Genomic DNA, 24,299 nt, shown 5'->3' with positions numbered 1-24,299 from the left:
TGTGACCAGATATCATACTTAGGTGCAAAAAAATGAGAAGGCATTGTTAATTGAGGTCTTAATACTGGTGATTTTGGACTAAACGATGCAGAAATTAGGAAAATGACCAAACACCAAGACCTCAAGCATGAAGTGAAAAGATCCTGGAAGCTGAAGAATGCCAAAGTTGTACCAGTGATGATGAAGAACTTCATGGGAATGGTGGCAAAAAGTTACGTACGGATTCAGACAAAACTTGGTGCACAGGTTGGGTGTGCGACAAAGATAAAGTGATTCGATTTTGGTGAAGATCCGAATCCAGTACCAAGAAATTAAACTTATAAAAAAGTGATTCTTCACAATTGAGAGATAGGAACAACAACTATACAGTTGCACAATTATTTCATGAAGTTGTGGAGGGATTATGACAAAACTTGGTGGATTGCAGATATTTAGTTATAATGTGCACCCGGAGGGTAAAATTACAAGTCATCCGATCATATGCCAAGTCTGTGGGAATGAACGTATCTGTAATTCTGGTAAAATTATAACTTCCGTCCCCGAAGGTGAAGGGGGTTATGTTTTCACCCCTTTCTGTCTGTTTGTGTACAGGATATCTCAAAACGTTGAGGACGGATCCGGATGAAATTTTGTGGACATGTTCGGTGTGCGACAGGGATGAACTGATTAGATTTTGGTGAAGATCTGGATCCAGATCAGATTACTTGAACTTTTAAGTGATTTTCACCATTGAGCGGTAGGGCCAAAAACTATATATATATATATATATATATATATATATATATATATATATATATATATATATATATATATATATATATATATATATATATATATAGTACAATAACTCAAAAAGTTGTGGACGGTTTCGGATGAAACTTGGTGGACAAGTTGGGTGTCTGCCACGGAATAATTGATTCAATTTTGGTGAAGATCCGGATCAGATAATTTTTAAAGTGATTCTTCGCCATTGAGAGATCGGGCGAAACCGATATAGAGCACGATATCTCAAAAAAGTTGCAGACGGATTCGGATGAAACTTGGTGGACAGGTTGGGTGTGTGACGTTGAAGAATTTATTCGATTTTTGTGAAGATCCATATCCGTAAATGACTACTATAATTTTTTGAGTGATTCTTCATCATTGAGATATCGGGCGAAACCGATATCTGGCACGATATCTCAAAAAGTTGTTGACGGATTCAGCCGAAACTTGGTTGACAAGTTGGGTGTGACGCAAGGACAAATTGATTTGATTTTAGTGAATATCCGATTCTGGATCTGGATACCAGGATTATTTAATTTTTCAAGTGATTCTTCACCATTGAGAGATCGGGCGAAAAACCGTATAGTCATGTCTGGCATGATATTACAAAAATGTATTGGTCTCGATATGTTTTCTTGGATCAGGCATTATGTGGGGGTGGTACGTACTGTCCCGACTGCAGGCCCGTAGCCAGGGCTCAGTATTAAGGGGGGCATATGAACTGGATGGGGGGGCACAATTATTATATTTAATATTTTTGATAACCCGGTATACTATTGTATTCATGCAGCATTGACACATCTATACTGAGGTTGCCGTCGCATACTAACCAAATTGATCTCAGCTTGATTTAATATGTTCCAATGTTTTTGGCCTAAAATTATTCGAATGCAGGAGAGCCGCAACAAACTGGCACATTCACAATGCAGATATTCAATGATTAGACAATTGGCACCAATTCAGGTGCACTTATACAAGGTGTTGTGAAGAATTGGCATTAGAAAATTAATATACCAGAGATACAATGACTAAACGGGGGAGGTTGGCACCCGAATCAGTGCACTATGAAATAAGATACAGTCGGCTATGACCTGCGATCATCACGTTAAACTATCAACAGCAAATACGACCAGACTGAAGATACCACAAGGTCCGCATTTAAAGCAGTCAATTACACAGAGGTAAGGTTATGCACAAAACACTAGATATGGGATATGCAAAGCACCAAACACAACATTTAACTTAAACATCAGAAGTGCAAAGCAGCTGACCACGGCGGGTGCTGATCACAACCACACTGCAACCACAACCACACACGCATCACCAGCAGTCACACACACAATCTGAACTCCTCGTATAGTTTTTATACCGCTGTACTCGCTGTCAGAAGAGCTGCAGGCGACGCGTCTCGGTGTGGAATCTTCTGAGGACCTTCTCCTTCCATTCATTCAGGCATTTACGTGTGAGGTCTCTCTCGAAGGCCAGCTGTACCAGTTGTGCCTTGCGTGCATGGCGCATGGACCGTCGATGGTCAGTGTAGACATTCCTCAATGTTGAGAATGAGTTTTCACACATGGCAGTGGACACACCAAATGTTAGTCCAAGTCTCATAGCAGTCACTACACTTGGCATGGCTTCCAGCGTTTTGTGGGATGTTGAGAGGAGTTTTTGTGTTGTCCATCTCTCGTTTGGCTGCTTTTCTGTCTGTGAGCGAATAAACTGCTTTGCAACCACACACTCTGTTTCACTGATGGTTGACTTTGTTAATGTCATGATGTGCTGGAGCAAGTGGGGATCCAAAAACGTGACATTTTCAGGATTCAAGGCAGCGAGTGAACGGACGAGTTGTGTGTTGCGTTCACTGAAGCGCTGAGCGATCTCGCCAAGCACAGTGTCAATTGCGCTGTAAAAAACCCTCTGCAGTTCCGTCTTGTCATTGTCGTTGTTTTGTCCTGTAGTCTCCAAAACTACAAACTGTTCCAAGTTATTATGCATTGTGCGTCTCCGTTTTGGTGGTGCAGGTGTAGAAGTGCGAGCATCGTTGGCCTTGTTCCACAGATCAGTGAACTCATCCTCAGAGCGGAGTTTCTTCACACACTCTGTAGCACTCGCCACCAGTTCCAACCCCGTTAGCAAGTCCATGTCCTCTGCCTGCAAGAGTCTGTTAGGGCCATCTAACAACATCAGCAGTTTTTGTACAAAGATAGCAGTGAACATGAAGGCAGGCCCAAAGACTTCCTACAAAAGCCCAATCGCCTCCATCCTCATCTCTGCACCGTCGGCGCGCTCTGCATCAATCTCCGACAGTAAGGATGTGATATCCTTAAAAGATCCTATGATCACAGACACGGTGGCTAAATGTCCCGTCCATCTTTGATCAAGAAGTCGTTTTAACCGCTCACCTTTATACTGTGCAGCAACAGTGGGCTTTCTGAAGAATTTGTACGGGCAACAACAAACCTCGAGGAAATCAGTGACAGCTTTCTCTGCTACCAGTGCGTGGATAACTACCAGATGGAGTTGGTGATTTAAGCAGTGCACATAGGGGATTTCTCTTTCCAATATATCTTGCAACAACTTTTGCACCCCACCGTGCTTCCCAGCCATTACCGAAGCCCCGTCGTACACCTGACTTAATATTTTTGACGTGTCAAGTCCTGTTTTTGTCAGCTCTACAATTATTAGGTCTGTCAATGTTTTTGCATCTCCAGCGTCGGCTGTAGCTATTGCGAGTAGACGCTCTGTTGCTTCATTTGATGCGGATACAAAGCGAATGATGATTGATATGTTCTCACACTCAGTGGGGTCCCTGGTCCCATCCCCCTTGATGGTAAACCACGATGTGCCTACCTCTTCCACGATGGCATCCGTCACAACATTACTCAATGTGCAGATCAGTTCATTCTGCATTTCCGGACTAGTATAGCTTGCGTTTCGTGGGATATGCTTTATTATTTCGGCGAGCTCGGTGTCTTTTTTGAGTGTGTAGTTTAAAAGCGAGAGGAAGAGCCCACTGTGCCCGTCTAACATATCTTCAAAATGATCAAGGCTCCCTCTAAAAGGTATCTGATTTTCGGTGAGAAATCCCACAACATCTATAAGAGCAGACACATAGTACCGTTTTCTATTTGGCTGGTCAGCATTGAGGAGTGTGGAAATCTCACCACAATCGATGCTCCTCTCATTCTCCTTCCACCTCAAAACACAAGTTAAATGTTCCTTTGAAGTTGCGTGTTTGTGAAACCCCCTGCCTTTCTCAACGGCATGTTTCCAATTCCGGTAGCCTCGCACTGTGAAAGTGGAGTCCACTGGGCCACGTGCGGTGTTAAACTTCCTACATGGATAGCAGAATGCTGCATCTGTCTGCACACTGTATTCCAGCCATTCATTAGTCTGGTACCATGAGGACACAAACGAGCGACTCTTGTTCTCAAACAGATGGCCAGGATACCGCTGGAGAACAACTTGATTCGGTCTCTCACTTCCAAGATCATCGGGAAGCGGCTTGACGGTCACACCCGACCCCGAGGCCGCCGCGGAGCGTGGAAACCCGGCTGCCTGCGCTGGGGCTACAGCCACAGGGATAACGTTGCTGGCTTGGCCAGGTTGGCCAGCTTCTGTCGGTATTTCATCGACATGATCGTCTTTTCCTCCTCCTCCTCCAACTCCTCCCACATGTCTTTCATCATCTTCTTCATTTTCGTCGCTTGCATTTTTTCCTTTCCTGAGCCATTTTCGTATATCCATCATCCACGTCTTTTTCTCCTGCTGCGAGCTCGTGCTCTGTGATTCGTCCCTCGTGACCCGCGTCACCAATCTCGCGTCTCGCGACACCAATCTCGCGACTCGCGAGATTTGACTGTTGACGGTTTTATTTATTAAATGATCGATGCATCAAAAACAGGTTTTATCTGCATAATTTCAAATGTAAGCACGATTGCAAACACACATATTTTTAATTTTTATTATAAAATTACTTTTGTAAGATGGAGGGTTGACGGGTTGTGAAGGTCACGTGGTGCACGTGCACTTCATCTTTAATTATGTAAATTTATGTCTTTTCCTTCATCATATTATCATATTATGTCTATATTACATTTATAACTAACTTACAACCAATCAGGTAACCTGCTCAATAGGATCTCCATATCGAATACGCTGATTGGCTATTCCTTAAAACTAAATGATCCACGATATATAAAACCACCCATAACATCGACATTCGACACGAGGTCTTGACTGCCGGTGTTGGTGTTTGCGTTATTATCTTTTATCTTGTGGTCTCGGACTGTATTGTCTTGCCAATTGCTTTTCGAGATGCGCTGGGAAGCGCACACTTATCTCTTGACTGTTTTTCAAAGAAGGAAATTATTAAAGAACAGTTTATCCAAGAAGGCCTTATTATTCACCACGTTGAACATCTGGAATAAGGGTTTTAGTTCACACAGGTGAACTCTTAAACAGCAAGGAGTTCACAGTGGGTGCTCGTCCTTAAACACCAAGTTGTTCACAGGGTGCCACATAACAGGGCATAAATGGGTGGCGCACAAGTGGGGGGGCACCAGATGCGCCATGGGGGGCATTGCACCCAAATCCCCCCCCCCTCCCTAGCGACAGGCCTGCCCGACTGCCCTTATTGTTCCATCTGTAATTCTGGGGGAAATAACCCGTCCATACTTCTGGCGGATTTACCCCATCTTCACATGAAATAATTTGGTCAGCTTATCAGAGACAACTTCAAATGAAATGCATGGCAAAATGTAACAAGAACTGCAGAGCGATATCAGCTATTAGCATATGGTGGTGTGGTTGTGAAAATGTTGAAGTAGTTACATGCTGTAATGATGATATTTTGACACTTTCCTTTGCAAAGTTGTTGGCTCGGTTTTGAAAATGCCACAGATCCAGGATTATAGAACTTTCATAATAATTCAAAGTTCCCCATAAATTTGAAGTATAACTAACACTAGCGGAGGACATCACACACTTTCTAAAAAAAATGACAAGGATGATTGCTCTATTATTTGGGCTGGTGCTGATGGTGACAATGGGAGGTGAGTGATTCTTGAGATTAAAAAATGATAACATCCTTTTTTTTAATCTTCATGTGACAATTATTATTTCATATTTCCATTAAACCCTTTCAGTATCTCTTCGCATCAATGATTGGGATGGAGTGATGCACTTTCATTGTCCAGTCTACCAATCGATCAGTCGCCTCCAGAGGTAACGTTGAATCATCCATAAGAACATAACAATTTGTCATTAGAGAGTTCCTTCAAAAGATGTTGACCCTATGATATTTTATGATGATGAATAACTCTTCAAACGGGTTATCAACAGTTTCTTATCAGTGGCCTTTGATGCTTATGAGTAATCTTCTGAGGGTGTTTGCCTATTCGGTTTTGAAAGACACTTCTTGCTTAATACATCTTTTGATAAATTTTAATCTCTTTGGTGTAATTCCCCCCCCCCCCCCCCAAAAAAGCATCTGATGTTCTTTCATATACATCGGTTGAAAGTCAGGTCAGAGAGCATAAAGTCATTCGAGTTATCATGTTAATGGAGGCAGAAGGAATGTTGAATCAGTAAAACCGACAGATATGGATCTGCAGCACGTTACTTCAAATGAAAATATAGGTGGACAAAGATTGTGAGTGAATACTAATCCATTCGGAATTCATCTTGTTGCATTTCAGCTTGGTATCAAGCGAAAAATAAAACTCAATACAAGATTATAGCAAGGAACAAAGCACATGCAAGAGCCATTCAAAGCATTCTACTTGTAAATGAGATTTCAACATTTGTACAAAACAAGCTGATGTTTTGGTTTTGCATTTCAAAATACGAAGCATGCCTCCCCATCACTTCGCTGATGAGTTTAATCAATATTGCATGTCCATCTATAAGTCTCAATGAGGATGTAAAATGAAGTAAAACTACTGATCTCGATTATACTGATTGGATAGCGGGTCGGGCGTGTGGGATGAAGTCACCGGATGCCACCTTGAAACTCCCATAAATATGCAATGCACATGTTCTAATGTTCTGTTGCATTCATTCAACAGTAAAATGACAGTTTGTGTGTTTAAACTGTACAAACAGACAATTCCATGGATGAGGAAAGACATTTCATCTGTAAGTCCTTATTTTTGTTGTACTGTCGGGCCCTGATGTTCACGGAGGATATGTTCATGAAGCAATGCCGCGAATGTGGAATCCGCGAATGTTGGTAATGTTGGTACACACTGGATGTAATTCTTTTTTTTTCTTTTTCAAGGAGAAAAAGTGGGATAGGTTCCTGGTGGTGGGTGATTCATGAGGGAAAATCCAAAATCCTTTGAAAAACGGCAAAAAAACTGCAAATACGTGAAACACAGGGCTGCAAAAGTGGAAACAGGTCACATTTTATAAAGTGCGAATAAGCGGGGCTCGTGAATAGCAAATAGCGGGGTCCGACAGTATTTATTTTGAAAAAGTACCAATCTGGCAGTTTATAGTTGGGTCAGGAATTGAACTCAGATGAAACAGCTCAAAACTCGAAGGGCACTCGGCCGAGCATATACCTCCGCCACGCAATGCCTGATCCATGCGAACATATCGGGCCCAATATATTTTTGAAATCTCATGCTATTCAGTACTACATCGTTTTTGGACCTATCTCTCAATGGTGAGGAATCACTTTAATAATGAAATAACTCTCGTATCCAGATCCGGATCTTCACCAATATTGAATAAATTCTTCCTTTTCACACACCCAATGTGTTCACTAAGTTTCGTCTGAATCTGTCCACAACTTTTTGAGATATCGTGCAATATTAGTTTTGGCCCTCTCTCTCAATGGTGAAGAATCACTTTAAAAATTCCAGTAGTCAGATCCGGATCTTCAACAAAATCTAATCAGTTCAAAGTTGTCACACACACAACCTGCCCACCAAGTTTCATCCGTATCCATGCACAACTTTTTGAGATATCCTGCACACAGACAGACAGACAAAGAAACAAGCAGTCATAGACTGGTACTTACGAAATCGTCAACTTGACCTCTGACCTTGTCTAATAAAAGCTGTCTCTTGAGAGAAGGTAGCGACGCAAACCAGAAGTTTCTACGATGATTCTGTACCAAACCATCAAAAATCGAATGTTTTGGATGTTTGACCTCACTGTGACCTTGACCTTTGACCGATTTTGACCAAAATCTAATCAGCACAAGCCATCACCCTCCTGAATCACGTGATGTAATTTGACATTGGTAGCTTCTTCCGTTCTCGAGTTATCTGTACCAAACCATCAAAAATCGAATATTTGACCTCACTCTGACGTTGACCTTTGACCAAAATCTAATCAGCACTAGCCACCACTCTCCTGAATCACGTGGTGTAATTTGACATTGGTAGCTTCTTCCGTTCTCGAGTTATCATTTTTTGGATGTTTGACCTCACTGTGACCTTGACCTTTGACCAATTTTGACCAAAATCTAATCAGCACAAGCCACCACTCTCCTGAATCACGTGATGTAATTTGACATTGGTAGCTTCTTCCGTTCGAGTTATCTGTACCAAACCATCAAAAACCGAATATTTGACCTCACTGTGACCTTGACCTTTGACCGATTTTGACCAAAATCTAATCAGCACTAGCCATCACCCTCCTGAATCACTTGGTGTAATTTGACATTGGTAGCTTCTTCCGTTCTCGAGTTATCATGCCTACAAACAAACAAACAAACAAACAAGCAGTCATAGACTGGTACTTACGAAATCGTCAACTTGACCTCTGACCTTGTCTAATAAAAGCTGTCTCTCGAGAAGGTAGCGACGCAAACCAGAAGTTTCTACGATGATTCTGCATCAAACCATAAAAAATCGTAACGTCGACCGAAGCAAAAATCTCCATTTCTCCACGCAATTATTTAATATTATTTTATCAGAGTCACAAAACCGTAATATTCGACCATCCACCAACAATTTTTACATAATCCGACGGCTTAGCGAGTCAGGCATGCGACGATAACCTTTATTGGGATAAAAAAATGATTTTAAACACCATCTTTATCGAAAACACCGTCAGCACGCACACGGAATACCTTAACGTAACTCAACGACGCGTCTGCTCGAGCGGACTGCATCATGGGACGACCCGTGACGCATCGAGTGAAATATTTTTTATACAATCTTAAAAAGCCTCCAAAACATCCGATTTTTACCAGAATTTCGACAACCGAGTTTTACGCATCCTAAGCGATCGAAAAAACCAAAGACAAAATTAAAATCGAAGTTAAAACGAACTCGTAACGTCGAGCGAAGCAAAAATACTCCATTTCTCCACATGAATTTATGGAATTATGTTTGACCTCACTGTGACCTTGACCTTTGACCGATTTTGACCAAAATCTAATCAGCGCTAGCCATCACCCTCCTGAATCACGTGGTGTAATTTGACATTGGTAGCTTCTTCCGTTCTCGAGTTATTGTGCCGACAAACAAACAAACAAACAAACAAACAGAAACGGAAGTCATCAATATACTTACGAAATCTTTAGATTTCGAAAGTAACAAACAAACACACAAACAAACAAACAAGCAGTCATAGACTGGTACCTATGAAATCGTCAACTTGACCTCTGACCTTGTCTAATAAAAGCTGTCTCACGAGAAGGTAGCGACGCAAACCAGAAGTTTCTACGATGATTCTGTACCAAACAATCAAAAATCGAATGTTTTGGATGTTTGACCCCACTGTGACCTTGACCGTTGACCGATTTTGACCAAAATCTAATCAGTGCTTGCCATCACCCTCCTGAATCACGTGGTGCCATTTGACATTGGTAGCTTCTTCCGTTCTCGAGTTATCGTGCCTACAAACAAACAAACAGAAACGGAAGTCATCAATATACTTACGAAATCTTTAGATTTCGTAAGTAACAAACATTCAAACAAACCCTTGTACATTAGCCCTTTTACCTTTGCGATTCACACTTACCTTTCGGCTGTCAATCCTGGCTTTGATTCCACACCTGACTCTATAAGAACTGTTGGACTGGTGCTTTAATTGCAGACGGGATGCAAGTTGTTTAACGAAATTGTAGACGAGATGCAATAACATCCGAATCACCTTCAGTCGATCGTCAAACCTATCCTGCCAGTTCTTGAAAGACGGGCCAAATACTTCCTCCGACCGACTCCACAAGAATGTGGGAACAATTAGCACCGTTCAAGGAGAATGAGTAATAGATTTCATCCTGTTGTAATCCAAAAATGAATATGTTTATGGAGGGTTTATGAAAATGCTGTAAATTGTTATTTCCCTCATCCCTTTCACACAAACCTGTCTCACCATAATTACCTTTCTTGTGTGCTTTCTATTCCAGCAATCATTCCAACTGCAGAGAGGACCGTGTGTGGGACACAGAATGCAAAAACACCTTCAACAAAAGAAAATCTCGTCCAATATGCTATGAGACAAATTACGTGAATTGGTTTGATGAAAGAATTTTGTTTAAATGCCCCCCTAACTGGGTTATTTCTGGGCTGCATAGTTACCATGACAACAAAAGAGAAGACAGAAGGTAAATCAATTTTGGAAGTTATTTAATCAGTGTACTAACGAATGTACATGGTTAAATGGCAATTCGTAAATTGATCATTTGTTGATACTTACCAGGTTTTTGATACGGACATATTAATGACCCCTGCTGTGCCCCCTTAATGAGGTTGGAAGTTCAGGTTTATTACCTCTATCACAGCAGGTGGACGGAGGTTGTGTTTTCACCCGTCTGATTGTTTGTCTGTGAACAGGATATCTCAAAAAGTTGTGGACAAATTCGGATGAAATTTGGTGCATAGGTTGGGTGCATGATAAGGCCAAATTGATTTGATAGATTTTGGTGAAGATCCTGATCCGATAATTTTTAAAGTGATTCTTCACCATTGCGCGATACGGCCACAAACAATACATTGCACAATATCTCAAAAAAGTTGTGTACGGATTATGACGAAACTATGTGGCCGATTAGATTTTGGTTCAGGTACGGATCCAGATCCAACCTATCAGTGGGATACAAAATGAAAACCGTTCGGTGCCTGGCAGAGGTATTCTCTCAACCGAGTGCCATTGTAGTTGATGGTATGATGAGATCAATGTTGATGTGGACGTGGCCTTTAGAAGATAAAATTGTTGATGTCTGGTTTGTGTAACTCGAAGCTGAGAGTTTTTTGTATACAAGGTTTGTATACATTTATATATATATATATATATATATATATATATATATATATATATATATATATATATATATATATATATATATATATATATATATATATAATTATATACAAGGTGTTTGTATATAAGCAGAATGGAAAGGACCAAAATGGAAAAGAATAAACATCAACAGCAGAGCAAAAGGTGAGTGTGAAAGGCAGAATAAGGGAAGGGGGAAAGTACACATGGTGGTGAAAAAGCTGCCCACAACCTGTGTGTGGTTAATGAAGAAAGAATATAATATAATGATGTAAGAATGCCCTCTTGCTGTGAAGAAGGGGAAGGAAGTGGGAGAGGAGGACAGAGAGTTGGGATGGTGGGGTGGTTGAGGACTTGGGGTAGGGTTAGATTCGAAGACCTGGAGTGAGGAGGGGATTGAAGCCATGGGTTTGGGGTTGGGAGGGGGTGGAAGACATGTGGTGGGGGAGGGAGAGTTGAGGACTTGGGGGAGGGGGTTGATTTAATCAAGCAACATCTTTAGGAAACACGGAGCTAAACAAAAAGGGCATTCGGTAGAGCACATCTCCATCAGGATGATTAGTTTACGTATTCTATCCCACTGATAGGCCGGATCTGGATCCGGACTTGAACCAAAATCGAATCAGTCTATTCTTGTCACCTAATCTACTCATCTACCTCGTTTTATCATAATCAATCCACAACGTTTTGAAATATCATCCCCCATGTCGATTTTAGCCCGAATGGTGAAGAATCACTTAAAAAAAAAAATTAAGAAATTATCGGATCCGGATTGAGCTCTTCACCTTCATCAAAATCGAATCGATGCATCCTTGTCACACACCCAACCTGTCCAACAAGTTCCATCTGAATCCGTCCATGACTTTTTGAAATATCCTGCTCACAGACAGACAGACAAACAAACAAAGAGGGGTGAAAACATAACCTCCGGCGACCTTCGGTGGCGGAGGTGACAAGATGAAATTGCCATGATATATTCAACTATTCTTTGCATAACATTCATGAAGTCGCATTTTACATAATGTAGAATTTCCGTGGGTACCTACAAATTTGAAATTAATCTGCTTAGTCGAGCACCACATTCCCAATTCTAGCCCTGTTAGGCTTTACTGGAATGCTAGGCCTGGCCAACAGGTTTTCCAGGTTACTCTTCATGAACAACGTTACCATTACCACACATTGTGGTGCTGCTGACACCACACCATATCGTAGGACAAGGCAGTGCAGAAGTAAACAAGAAACTTTATTGTAACGACTTGTATAACACACTCAAAGTGATGTTTCCTTAGGTAAATATCACCACGTGTCCCTTTTCCAGCTTTGTTTCTCTTTGTCAAGCTTTGTGAATGGATTTCCTCCTTGTGTGAGGCAACGATGAAAATTGGATATGAGCAAACCACCTTGGGGATACCCACAATCGTTTCACCTGCAGATTTTAAAGTCGTCTTCTGATCTTAATTTTCAGATATATATATATATATATATATATATATATATATATATATATATATATATATATATATATATATATATATATATATATATATGATAATAATGAGATGATAATAATCATTATATATATATATATATATATATATATATATATATATATATATATATATATATATATATATATATATATATATATATAATGATTATTATCATCTCGTAGGCAGCCTCTGGCTGCTGGTTGCATCATTGCTGGGACCGCAGGTGTGCCACTGATGCAGTATTCCCTGTTCCCAGTAAGTTGAAACTCATTTTGCCGACCTTGGAAGGATGACAGACTGAGTCAACCCACCTGATGTCATTTAATGGCCCAACAAGGGCTCAAACTCAAGACCCTAAGATCTTAAGCCAGCCACCTTAACCATTAAGCCAACACCAGGTTAATATATTTATGATCATAAGTCATCACAATTAAATAATTATTCGTTTGCTAACCTTGCTCATTATGTAGTACTTCATCTTGTAATTACATGGCAACAATCTGATCATGCAATGGCAGTTTATGAGGAATGGAATATTCATTCCCATTCTTGAGGAATTCCATTATGTTTCGATCAACTTTACAGATGGCGCTTTCGGTGCTGCAAGCAGGAAGGTGTGAATTTACATTCCTGCAAATGGACAGGCTATTTGAACAATTGGGACATGCCGCTTACCTGGTCGACCTCGAGCAATGAATTCCTGGCCGGAGTGAACAGCATTCACAATAACCTTAAAGAGTGAGTTTGGAAAGAATTATTGAATAATCTATACTCACAAATGGCAGGGTGTGTGTGTGTGTGTGTGTGTGTGTGTGTGTGTGTGTGTGTGTGTGTGACAGTATGTGTGTCCTCCATAACTACAAAACCATAAAACCTAGCAGCCTGAAACTTTGCATGCAAACTAAGAAAACTCCAACAAAGTGCAAGAGTGAAAATTGGGAGTTGGGGTTCATTAAAACACCACTTTTGAAGATAATTAATGGCCTAATTTAATTATATCTTTCATTAGGCAATCCTCGGCCACTTCGCTCGTTTAAAGCGTTTCACTTCACTCGGTGTTAAAGCGTTTCCTGTGTAACCTCGCTGGGTTTTGAAGCCGCCATGTTTTTTGGCCTGCTCAACCATGCCTTGACCAGGAACAGGCCGCAACGATTTCTCAACGAGAAACTATTTTCTTCTTCACTTTCCTCTCATATAATCGAATTCATCATAGCTAATAATTGTTGTGTACATTGCTTTTGTAAGAACTGTAGTTTTCAAATTAGGAGCTTGGAGTGATTTCATCCATTATATGATACAATTTTCCATGATCTACTCTCAAGGAATAATTCAAGTATTTAATCAAAATATAATTTCGATTTTGAGTATCGGATATCATCCAGATTAAACAAGTGTTGGCATCTGTTGTGAAATCTGATAATTTAAAGGAATAACGAGTCTTATAACTCAGCCAATATACCCATTTACTTCAAGCAAGGAAGACTATGTTCCCTCCATCTACACACACACACACACACACACACACACACACACACACACACACACACACACACACACACACACACACACACACACACACACACACACACACACACACACAAAAATGTGAAATTTCCAAAGCATTAAACTTAACTTTTTCTACTGTTTGGATAATTATATTAAGTAAACAAAAAATTTCGGAACGTAACAAAATTAACAAGCTTCATTGAGCTTTATGATTTAATGCATTCACTGCTCGACCTCATGCTCTGTCCCCCAGAGGGACTGCCGATCTATCGTGTCTGTCAGATCTGTGTCCATATTATCGGAGATTTTGCGAGGTGCTCTGCAGAGAATCAAAGCAAATGTGGTAAAAAAAAAAACGCCGTTAAAAAAAAAGTTATAACGTTTGCGCAGACACCGAACCGATATACCACATGACGTGGAAAGACGAGCAGGCAAAATGTCGGATTTATAGATTCATTTTATTTCATTAACTGCTGCATGCACGGTAAAGATTGGCTTTAAAGTTAAAGGGATCCTTTCCGGTGTGCAGTGACAGCCTGGCCAACCGTTCCTTATCAACTTGCCACTTGCCGAGCACCAATTGTTGATAGCGGTACCACGCGATGTCATTCTGAGTGAATTGTTCACTCACTGTGGACGCTTTTGCCATGCAACGTCATTCAGAGCGAGTGGTTCTTGCACAGTCACCCTGAGCGAGTGGTTCGTGCTCCGTCACCCTGAGCAAGTGATTGGTGCACAGTCACCCTGAGCGAGTGGTTCGTGCACCGTCACCCTGAGCGAGTGGTTTGTGCACCGTCACCTTGAGCGAGTGGTTCGTGCACCGTCACCCTGAGCGAGTGGTTCGTGCACCGTCACCTTGAGCGAGTGGTTCGTGCACCATCACCCTGAGCGAGTGGTTCGTGCAACGTGCACCGTCACCCTGAGCGAGTGGTTCGTGCACCCTGCACCATTACCCTGAGCGAGTGGTTCGTTCACCGTCACCTTGAGCGAGTGGTTCGTGCACCGTCACCTTGAGCGAGTGGTTCGTGCACCATCACCCTGAGCGAGTGGTTCGTGCATCGTCACCCTGAGTGAGTGGTTCGTGCACCGTGCACCGTCACCCTGAGCGAGTGGTTCATGCACCGTGCACCGTCACCTTGAGCGAGTGGTTCGTGCACTGTCACCTTGAGCGAGTGGTTCGTGCACTGTCACCTTGAGCGAGTGGTTCGTGCACCGTCACCCTGAGCGAGTGGTTCATGCTCTGTCACCCTGAGCGAGTGGTTCGTGCTCCGTCACCCTGATCGACTGGTTCGTGCTCCGTCACCCTGAGCGAGTGGTTCGTGCTCAGTCACCCTGAGCGAGTGGTTCGTGCACCGTCACCTTGAGCGAGTGGTTCGTGCACTGTCACCTTGAGCGAGTGGTTCGTGCACCGTCACCCTGAGCGAGTGGTTCATGCTCTGTCACCCTGAGCGAGTGGTTCGTGCTCCGTCACCCTGAGCGAGTGGTTCGTGCTCCGTCACCCTGATCGACTGGTTCGTGCTCCGTCACCCTGAGCGAGTGGTTCGTGCTCAGTCACCCTGAGCGAGTGGTTCGTGCACCGTCACCTTGAGCGAGTGGTTCGTGCTCCGTCACCCTGAGTGAGTGGTTCGTGCTCAGTCACCCTGAGCGAGTGGTTCGTGCTCCGTCACCCTGAGCGAGTGGTTCGTGCTCCGTCACCCTGAGCGAGTGGTTCGTGCTCCGTCACCCTGAGCGAGTGGTTCGTGCTCCGTCACCCTGAGCGAGTGGTTCGTGCTCCGTCACCCTGAGCGAGTGGTTCGTGCTCCGTCACCCTGAGCGAGTGGTTCGTGCTCCGTCACCCTGAGCGAGTGGTTCGTGCTCCGTCACCCTGAGCGAGTGGTTCGTGCTCTGTCATTCTGAATGAGTTGTGAAATAACACCCAATTTTAAACATTTTGCCGTATTGACGTGTTTTCTGAATTACCGGGCCAAATTTTTTTTCTACCCATCACATGCAGCTACTTATAAAGAATAATCCATCCATCCATACTCTGTGCAGAGCGCTGGTGCTGCCTAAGCAGTCTCCTTGGCTATTGCGCACAATCCTGGATGGGTCGGCACTCTGACGCAGGATACCAGCAAGCTCGTAATTATTTTGCCGACCTCGGAAGGATGACAGGCTGTCAACCCCACCTGATAATAATTCAACTGACAAGTGGGATTTGAACTCAGGATCCTAGGATCCCAAGCCCACCACTCTCACCACTAAGCCAACACCAGGCATATAAAGAGTAATGTTTGTGAACATATCCCTGAAACTTCTAAATAAATGCAATGTTGTTTTTTGGTGAAAGCTACTCAAGGTTTCCGGGTTGTATGCGGTAAGTGCTGTAATTGGTAATCACACTTACCCCAACCTGCTGATTCCAGAAAAAAAAATTGCCGTTGTCGGCCAAGCGTGTGTGTGTGTGTGTGTGTGTGTGTGTGTGTGTGTGCGTGCGTGCGTGTGCGTTTCATGAAGCATAACATGTTCGTTTTTAATTCCTCCACTCCCACTCCTCTCTCTCTTTATTTCTCTTTGTCCCATCCTTGCTCTGCCTCCTCCCAATACAATGCAGCACCCTCCTCCCACATCTCCTCTTTCACTGTCCCCCCCCCTCTCTCTCTTTCTCTGGACATATCCGGATGATGGTTGTCTGGACGGTGTTTGCCTTCGGACAGCTTGGCTCCGGATGTGTCCAGACGGTATTTATGTCTGCACGGGAGTTTGTCCCCGGACTTGTCCAGCCAGGAGTTTGTCCCTGGATGGGAGTTTGTCTCCTGACCGTGTTTATAGTATGACTAGTAGCAAATGGATTTCAGACATTTTATTTCCATCTTCACTGTTATTCTATGCAGAATCATTTTGATGAAACAGTATGAATCGTAATTAACGCTCCACCGCACGTCTGCCTTCCCTTCCTCTCACCTCATACTGTCTTCCCTTCCCCCACCCCTCCCCCTCCCTCTCCTCTCTCTTTTCCCCTCCATCTCTTCACTCTCCCTGCTCTTTCCACCTTCTCCCTTCTTTTTCTCCCTCCCCCCTTTCGTGTTACCATCAGTGAAGTGACGGGTGGTTTTGCTGGTTTTCAATATAATTCCATGTGTATGTGCATAAAATATAGTGCATCCTCCCCTTACCCTCCATCTTCTCCACATACATCATCAGTGCAAGTCTCCCTCTATTTTGTCCCTCGCCCCTGCTGTTGGTGTCCCCTCCTTCCCCCTCTCTTCCTACTCTTCTTTTCATTCTGTTATGTCCTGATCCATTCTGTGTTCTCGCTCTTCCCGAGCCTCAACATAATACACAAAAAAATTCCGAGTTTTTATTTCAGTTCCAGGTGAAAAGTTGATTGCAAACAAATTGTCATTTTTAGGTAATCTCTTCGAGCATGACCTAATAATATGGGTGTCGATGTCCTTCGATCCGTCCGTCCGTCCGTTCACAATGAAGTTGAAGTAGGATATCTGGTCATTAGTGATCCTGATAGAGGTCGATGAGACGTACACGATGGTATGACTTTCAAGGTCACCGAAGGTCAAGGTCAAGGTCACGAGGTCTTTGAAGTTGCGAAAATGACGATCTTCAAATTCTATCTCCTCCGCCATTTCTCAAGCGATCTTGAATTTGATTGTAGCATATGAATCTATGGGACAATATCTAAATTTGGTCGGGTCGGATTTTCGATATTCGCTTTCGTGTCACGTGACTTCAAAGTTGGCAAAAAATGCGAAAATGACGATTTTCAAAATCTATCTCCTCCTACATTTCTCAAGCAATCTTGAATTTGATTGTGGCATATGAATGTATGGGACAATATCTCAATTTGGTCAGGACGGATTTTCGAATTTCATTTTCGTTTTCGCGTCACGTGACTTCAAAATTTGCAAAAACTGCCTACCTTCAGGAGGCTATATATTTAGGTCATCTCTTCGAGCATGACCTAATAATATGGGTGTCGATGTCCTTCGATCCGTCCGTCCGTCCGTTCACAATGAAGTTGAAGCGGGAGATCTGGTCATTAGTGATCCTGATAGAGGTCGATGAGACGTACACGATGGTATGACTTTCAAGGTCACCGAAGGTCAAGGTCAAGGTCACGAGGCCTTTGAAGTTGCGAAAATGACGATTTTCAAATTATATCAAATCCGCCATCTCTCAAGCGATCTTGAATTTGATTGTGGCATATGAATCTATGGGACAATGTCTAAATTTGGTCAGGCCGGATTTTTGATATTAGTTTCATGCCACGTGACTTCAAAGTTGGCAAAAAATGCGAAAATGACGATTTTCAAAATCTATCTCCTCCTACATTTCTCCAGCGATCTTGAATTTGATTGTGGCATATGAATCTATGGGACAATATCTAAATTTGGTCAGGACGGATTTTCGAATTTCGTTTTCGCGTCACGTGACTTCAAAGTTTGCAAAAACTGCCCTACCTTCAGGAGGCTATATATTCTCTACTGGGTATGGTAAAGTTAGTGAATGGTGTCATTGCATAGCAGCTGACCTTGTATATTTATACATTTTCCGCCGAAGGTGCAAAAGTTTCAAAACCCCAAATGTAAACGTCGGCATTTATTTTCAAAAAATAATTTCGTGCGCGTGCGCCAAAATGCCGAGTCATCTTTAACCATACTGCGCAGTCGAGCTGCGCAGTAAAACTGCGCAGTCGTCTTCGGTCATAACTGAACATTGAGAACTTGTGGTATTATAGAGATGACTATCACCCCCACACGGGGGTAATTTTTTTATTTGGTTGAAATGACTGTTGCATTCTGTTGTCATCTTTGTAACCACAGAGATCGTCGCTGGAAATTCCTGTCCTGTGAGATGCACAAAAATGAAGCGACCTTGCAATAAAAAGTGCTTGATTTGATAAATTGCAATACCTTTGCAACCGTTAATACAGGGTGGGCCATAAAAAGGTAAATGAAACAAGATATCATAACTCGACACCATTGACACAAATTAAATATATTTTTTTAATGCGAGATATTTGAAGAATCCTGAAGTTTCACTACTTAAAGGAAGTGCTCAGTATAACCTGCACTTTGTTTCGTACACTTTATTAAATGCAGCAACAGGTTCCTCATCACTTTTCTGACGGGTGTCTTACGTAACTCCCTAGATAATATGAATAACTGCATCTTTCAAATCAGCAATTGTGGTTGGTTTCAACTGAAACATTCTTCTTTTCACCAGTCTGCATAAAATAAAAAACGCAGCAATGACAAGTCAGGGGTCTTGGGGTTCAAGATAATTCAGTTCTGTGACTATGCTTAGTGTTGGCTTTATGGTTAGGGTGGTGGGCTTAGGACCCTACGATCCCAAGTTCAAATCCTGCTTCACCAGTGAATCAATACCAGGAGGGGTTGATTCAGCCTGTCATCCTTCCAAGGTCGGCAAAATGAGTACCAGCTTGCTAGGATTATTGAGCCCTTTGAGTATCCTGTGTTGGAGTGGCGACCTGTCCAGGATTGTGCCCAATTGCTCAGGAGACTGCTTTGGCAGCACTGATACTCTGTACAGAGGATGATCCTATTGGATGAATAGAGTTATGTGACTGATAAGGTGATTCGGAGATTTTTCCTTCAGGCAAGTGAAACATTCATTAGAGGTGTGGGATGTGGTTCCACTTGTTGGAACCACAGGTTTTCATGATTTCTCAACCCTATTCCACAGGTACTTATTCAGCATGTGAAGATAACAATTAAACAAGCTGATGTCACAGTTACTTCCATTTTGGTATAATAGTATTAAATTTTTTTTGTTTTAAAATTGGGATCGTAGATTCATGACGAACTCGATCCACACTAGACAATGATTTTTAGTGAAGTGATGCTTCTTCATGTTCTTGTGGCTCTTCTGATCGTCAAAGCCTGCAATTCTGCTTATTCATCACCCCATTCATATAAATACGGCACTCATCAGAAAATATCGTCATCAACACTGAAGTCTTCATTTTGCACTGTTTCACAAAAGCAGTTACAAAATTCATACCGTCTTCTGTGATAATTTTCATTCAGTGCCGAGAAAAACCAAAAGTTTTCCTTCAGTATTCATCACACTGCTGTGCAACCAATTCCTGTTTCAGAAGAGAGTCATCTTGTTGATTTCCGTGGATTTCTCTCCATGCATTGCTGTGCAGCTTCAGTTGTCTCTGGGACACAAACATTCACACGATGTTATGAATAGCGCTTATTCACGTTTGTTATGAGCCGGTATCTATAATTTTAATACCAATACCTTTATTGTTTTGTAAGCAGGTACACGAGATGCCGGGAACCTTCTCTGAAATGCTCTTTGCACTCTATTTGGTGACTATTTCAATGTATGTGTCATAAATAAAGATGCGCTGCTCGATTTTAAATTGCCAAACTATTAAAAAAACAAAAAACCCCCAAAAAACCTTTGTGTCACTGGCAATCTAAGGAAATTTGAAATTCATTCACAACCATATTCATAAGAAATGACCAAATGTTGCCCTTTTTTGGTCCATCCTGTATGCATAACTAACACTGCTATGCTTTCTTCAATAATGGCTTTCTCAAATGCATTATTTTTTAAATCAATTCCTTCCCCTAGCACCCAACCCAACACTTTTTACACGTACATCATACATGGGGCATTCAAAATGCTCCCAAATTTGAGATAATACTCGAAGAAACGCCGTCTTTCATATTTCAATATACAGATACATAATCAAGGAAATAATTTTTCCTTGTTATCATTTCTCTCTATCTATTAATATATAATTAAAGTTGCCATTTCATGGACCAATGTATCTTGTTCCATGAAGTTTTTAACCACACTGCAATTTATTCTTTACAAAATGCTAACTGGCATACAATCAATATATGAATTCTGCACAATCTTTGCTGAAAAAAAAAAGTGATTTGAATGATATTTCGCTCAAGTTTCATTATTACTTTTATCAATTGCTTTAAATGATGTTGTACTGATTAAAACGTTTTTGTGTTCAAAGTGGATTTGATATTTAATGTGTTCAGTTGAATATGTTTTAATGCTGAATGATTTTAAGTATCAATCTCAGTAACGAAGAGAACTGCCCCAGATTCCAACCAACACTGCCCAGAAACAATCAGATGGTACAAAGGATCAACCAACACGGAACATGCTCACTTGTTCTCATGGTGACTGGGGTCGACATGTTATCATTCCCAGCAAAGCCAATAATGAGCCAGCCATCAGTTAAAGTCCTCCCTCAATTCTCAGTCCAAGGGAAGAAAAAGCATTTGAGGTCATCTGAAAACTAAAAAAAAAATCATAAACTACAACAAATAAAATGAATTTCAAGGCACGAATAAGTAAATAAAAACAAGGAGCTGATAAACCATCCAAAAGGTGTGGGACCTAAGGAATAGATCTTTGTCATATGAAAGCTAAATCTTAAACGGTTTTTGAAATATCGCCAATATTTTGAAATATGAAATAAACGGCCAAGGTTTTTTTTTTTTTTGGTCATGGCAACATAATTAAGCCAATCACAGCCGTGATCTAATCAGGTTGAGATAATGTCACGAGGAATAGAAATCTGCAACATGAAAGCCAAATGTTCAATGGTTTTTGAAATATTGCATACACAAAAGTACATGAACACATGATCGGTTGGACAGAGCTCATGTTAATGTTCCCTGTCTCTTTCCTTATGTCTGGTGTTGGCTTAATGGTTAGGGTGGCAGGCTTTGCATCCTCAGGCCTTGAGTTCAAATCCTGCTCAGCTGTTGAATTAACACCAGGTGGGGTTAACTCGACCTGTCATCCTCCCGAGGTCGGCAAAATGAGTGCCAGTGTACTGGTATCCTGTGTCGGAGTGGTGACCCGTCCAGGATTGTGCCCACTAGCCAAGGAGACTGCTAAAGCAGCACCAACGCTCTGCACAGAGTATGGTCCCAATCTCCTCCTCCTCTCCGCTTTCTTTTAGGAAAGTCAAACATTGAACAATGTACTCTCAATGAGTGAAGTTTTTTTTTACCACACTGGTTTATTTTTTGCAAAACGCTAAATGGCACAAATCAATGGTATGAATTCCGCACAATCTTTGCTGGAAAAAAAAAAGTCATTTGAAATTTTGTTTTTACTCAAGGAAAAATTTTCATTCCATTTTTCAGTTCCTTGAAATAACGTTGTACTGATTTTTACCTCCACTACCGAAGGTGAAGGAGGTTATGTTTACACCCATTTCTGTCTGTTTGCTACTTAGCGAAAATGTTTTTTTTTGCCAAGTATGTTGGTCTGCAGCATTTGTCTGTTTGTTTGTCTGCTTGTCACACGATTTTTGGCCACAGTTTTCAAGCAATTGCTTTGAAATTTTTTTGTTTGTAGTAGACCAGTCAAGGATGGCAATGCTAAATTTTGGTGAAGATCCAAATCTAGATCTGGATCTGAAAGTTTTTTTTTTTTGATTTTTCACCATTGAGAGACAAGGCCAAAAACGATATATAGCACAATATCTCAAAAGGTTATGGATGGATTCATACAAAACTTGGTGGACAGGTTGGGAATGCCACTAGGAAGAACTGATTCAATTTTGGTGAAGATCCAAATACAGATCTGGATACAAGAATTATTTAATTTTTAACCGATTCTTCACCATTGAGAGATGGGGCTAAGAATGATATTGCATGATATCTCAAAAAGTTGCAGACAGATTTGGATGAAACTTGATGGACAGGTTGGGTGTGTGACAAGGACAAATTGATTCGATTTTGGTGAAGATGTGAATGCGGATCTGATTTGGACAATTTTTCAGGAGATTCTTCACCATTGAGAGATGGGGCCAAAAACTATTGTTTATGTTTGTGGGGTAGATGGAGGAATTTCATTGGAAAGATAGGACCGTATAGAGTTGCTTGGTACGTGGATGTGTGGGAGACATCTCGATGTCGTAAAACTGTGAGCGAAAGTGTTACATGTCACCACGTGAGGGATGGTGCTGTGTTAATTAGCTAGGGATTAAGGATAATTTCCCCCAGTATGTATTTGCCCCCTTTGACTTTTTCCTTTGTTTTTGTATTTTCAAGACTGGCGATAGAGGGATCATGTCCTTAAAACAACAACGACTGAGCACGTCCAAGCAGGCAGACAGCCCACCTCCAGGGGTGACGGCTGGCGAACTAAGCCCCTGGAGTGGATGATGAATGGGCGTGATGTTATCTCTAAAAGTTTTTGGACGACTTGTGACAAAACAAGGTGGAAGAGTTGGTTAGGTGACAAGAACAAGCTGATTCGAATTTGGTTAAGGTCCGGAATCAGATCCGACCTATCAGTGGCATACAAAATGTAAACTATTCACCCTGGCGGAGGTATGTTCTCTACGGAGGGCCGTTACGTTTCGCCAAGATATCACTCTGTGAGTGATTTTTCATTCTGTCTGTCTGTCTGTCTGTCTGTCTGTCTGTCTGTCTCAATCACTGCAGGTCACAATTTTAAACTTATATTCACGAAACTTCACCAAGTTGTAGAGGTAGTTTCAACTGAGAAGCCAATTGATTTTTAGGTCAAATGTCAAAGGCCATCTTGAGGTCAAATTTCTAAAATCGTATTTTTTCATCCGACTTGCTTGAAATTTGAACAGGATTTGCAAATTGCATCACTGAATTGGGAAACCAACTATTTTTGAGATCAAAAGGTCAAAGGTCAACTCAAGGTCAAACTTCTAAAATAATCAATTTTCATCCGATTGACCTGAGCTTTGATTGAGATTGTCACTTTTAATCTAATGAAATGGATAATTTGATGCATCAATGGCAACCTTTGGAGAGAGTTGGATTTTGCAAGTATCGTGCTCTGCCTGACATCTTTTTCTTGTTACTCTCGCCGAAGGAGAGGGCATTGCATTTGGGCGCATTTGTTTGTTGGGTCGCCGAAATGGGTGACCCTTATTGTCAGCAATTTTGTCTTTGTTTGGATGTTTGTTCGTTTGTCATCAGCATAATTGGTAGTAAACGTGGGCGGATTTTGACCAAACTCGGGTGGGTAGGTACATCTTATGACCTAGTGCTTTGGAAATTGTGATGGTTGCTTGGGACGCTTTGGTTCTCTAGCAACAACCAAAAAAACCTTCAAAATCGCTCCCGTTCATGCGAAATCAATTCCGAAAGCCATTATCCCACGTAGGGTTATGAAATTTGGCACGAATGATCTACAGGTGATGCTCTATCAAATATATTCTGGTTTTTGTGATATATGGAATACTTTAGCCGCAGCGCCCCCTACAATTAGGGTATGCGTGAAAATTGAAGGCCCCCTAGC

General features: G+C 41.7%; 2 protein-coding genes across 2 annotated transcripts in view; one reads left to right on the top strand and one right to left on the bottom strand.

Annotated features, from left to right (window-relative positions):
• Positions 1 to 24,299, bottom strand: part of LOC147032820 (uncharacterized) — a 173,443-nt gene that overhangs the window by 106,153 nt on the left and 42,991 nt on the right. The gene's annotated exons all lie outside the window — the stretch shown is intronic.
• On the top strand, positions 5,659 to 21,008 carry LOC147032822 (hemagglutinin/amebocyte aggregation factor-like). The gene is made up of 5 exons (XM_085870715.1): positions 5,659 to 5,819; positions 5,913 to 5,991; positions 10,136 to 10,333; positions 13,083 to 13,235; positions 18,824 to 21,008. The coding sequence occupies exons 1-5, from the start codon at positions 5,765 to 5,767 to the stop codon at positions 18,882 to 18,884; spliced, it is 546 nt and encodes a 181-aa protein (XP_085726841.1). The 5' UTR covers positions 5,659 to 5,764; the 3' UTR covers positions 18,885 to 21,008.

Source organism: Eptatretus burgeri, chromosome 2, assembly GCF_056783735.1.
Source record: "Eptatretus burgeri isolate ZD-2024b chromosome 2, Ebu_testis_v1, whole genome shotgun sequence".
Classification (NCBI taxonomy): Eukaryota; Metazoa; Chordata; class Myxini; order Myxiniformes; family Myxinidae; genus Eptatretus; species Eptatretus burgeri.
This window is presented reverse-complemented; position numbering and strand designations above follow the sequence as displayed.

Coding starts and splice junctions, on each gene's coding strand:
- LOC147032822 (XM_085870715.1), top strand. CDS start 5,765: ATGACAAGGATGATTGCTCTATTATTTGGGCTGGTGCTGATGGTGACA. Junction 10,334..13,082: donor AACAAAAGAGAAGACAGAAG/GTAAATCAATTT, acceptor TCAACTTTACAG/ATGGCGCTTTCGGTGCTGCA. Junction 13,236..18,823: donor ATTCACAATAACCTTAAAGA/GTGAGTTTGGAA, acceptor TTGTAACCACAG/AGATCGTCGCTGGAAATTCC.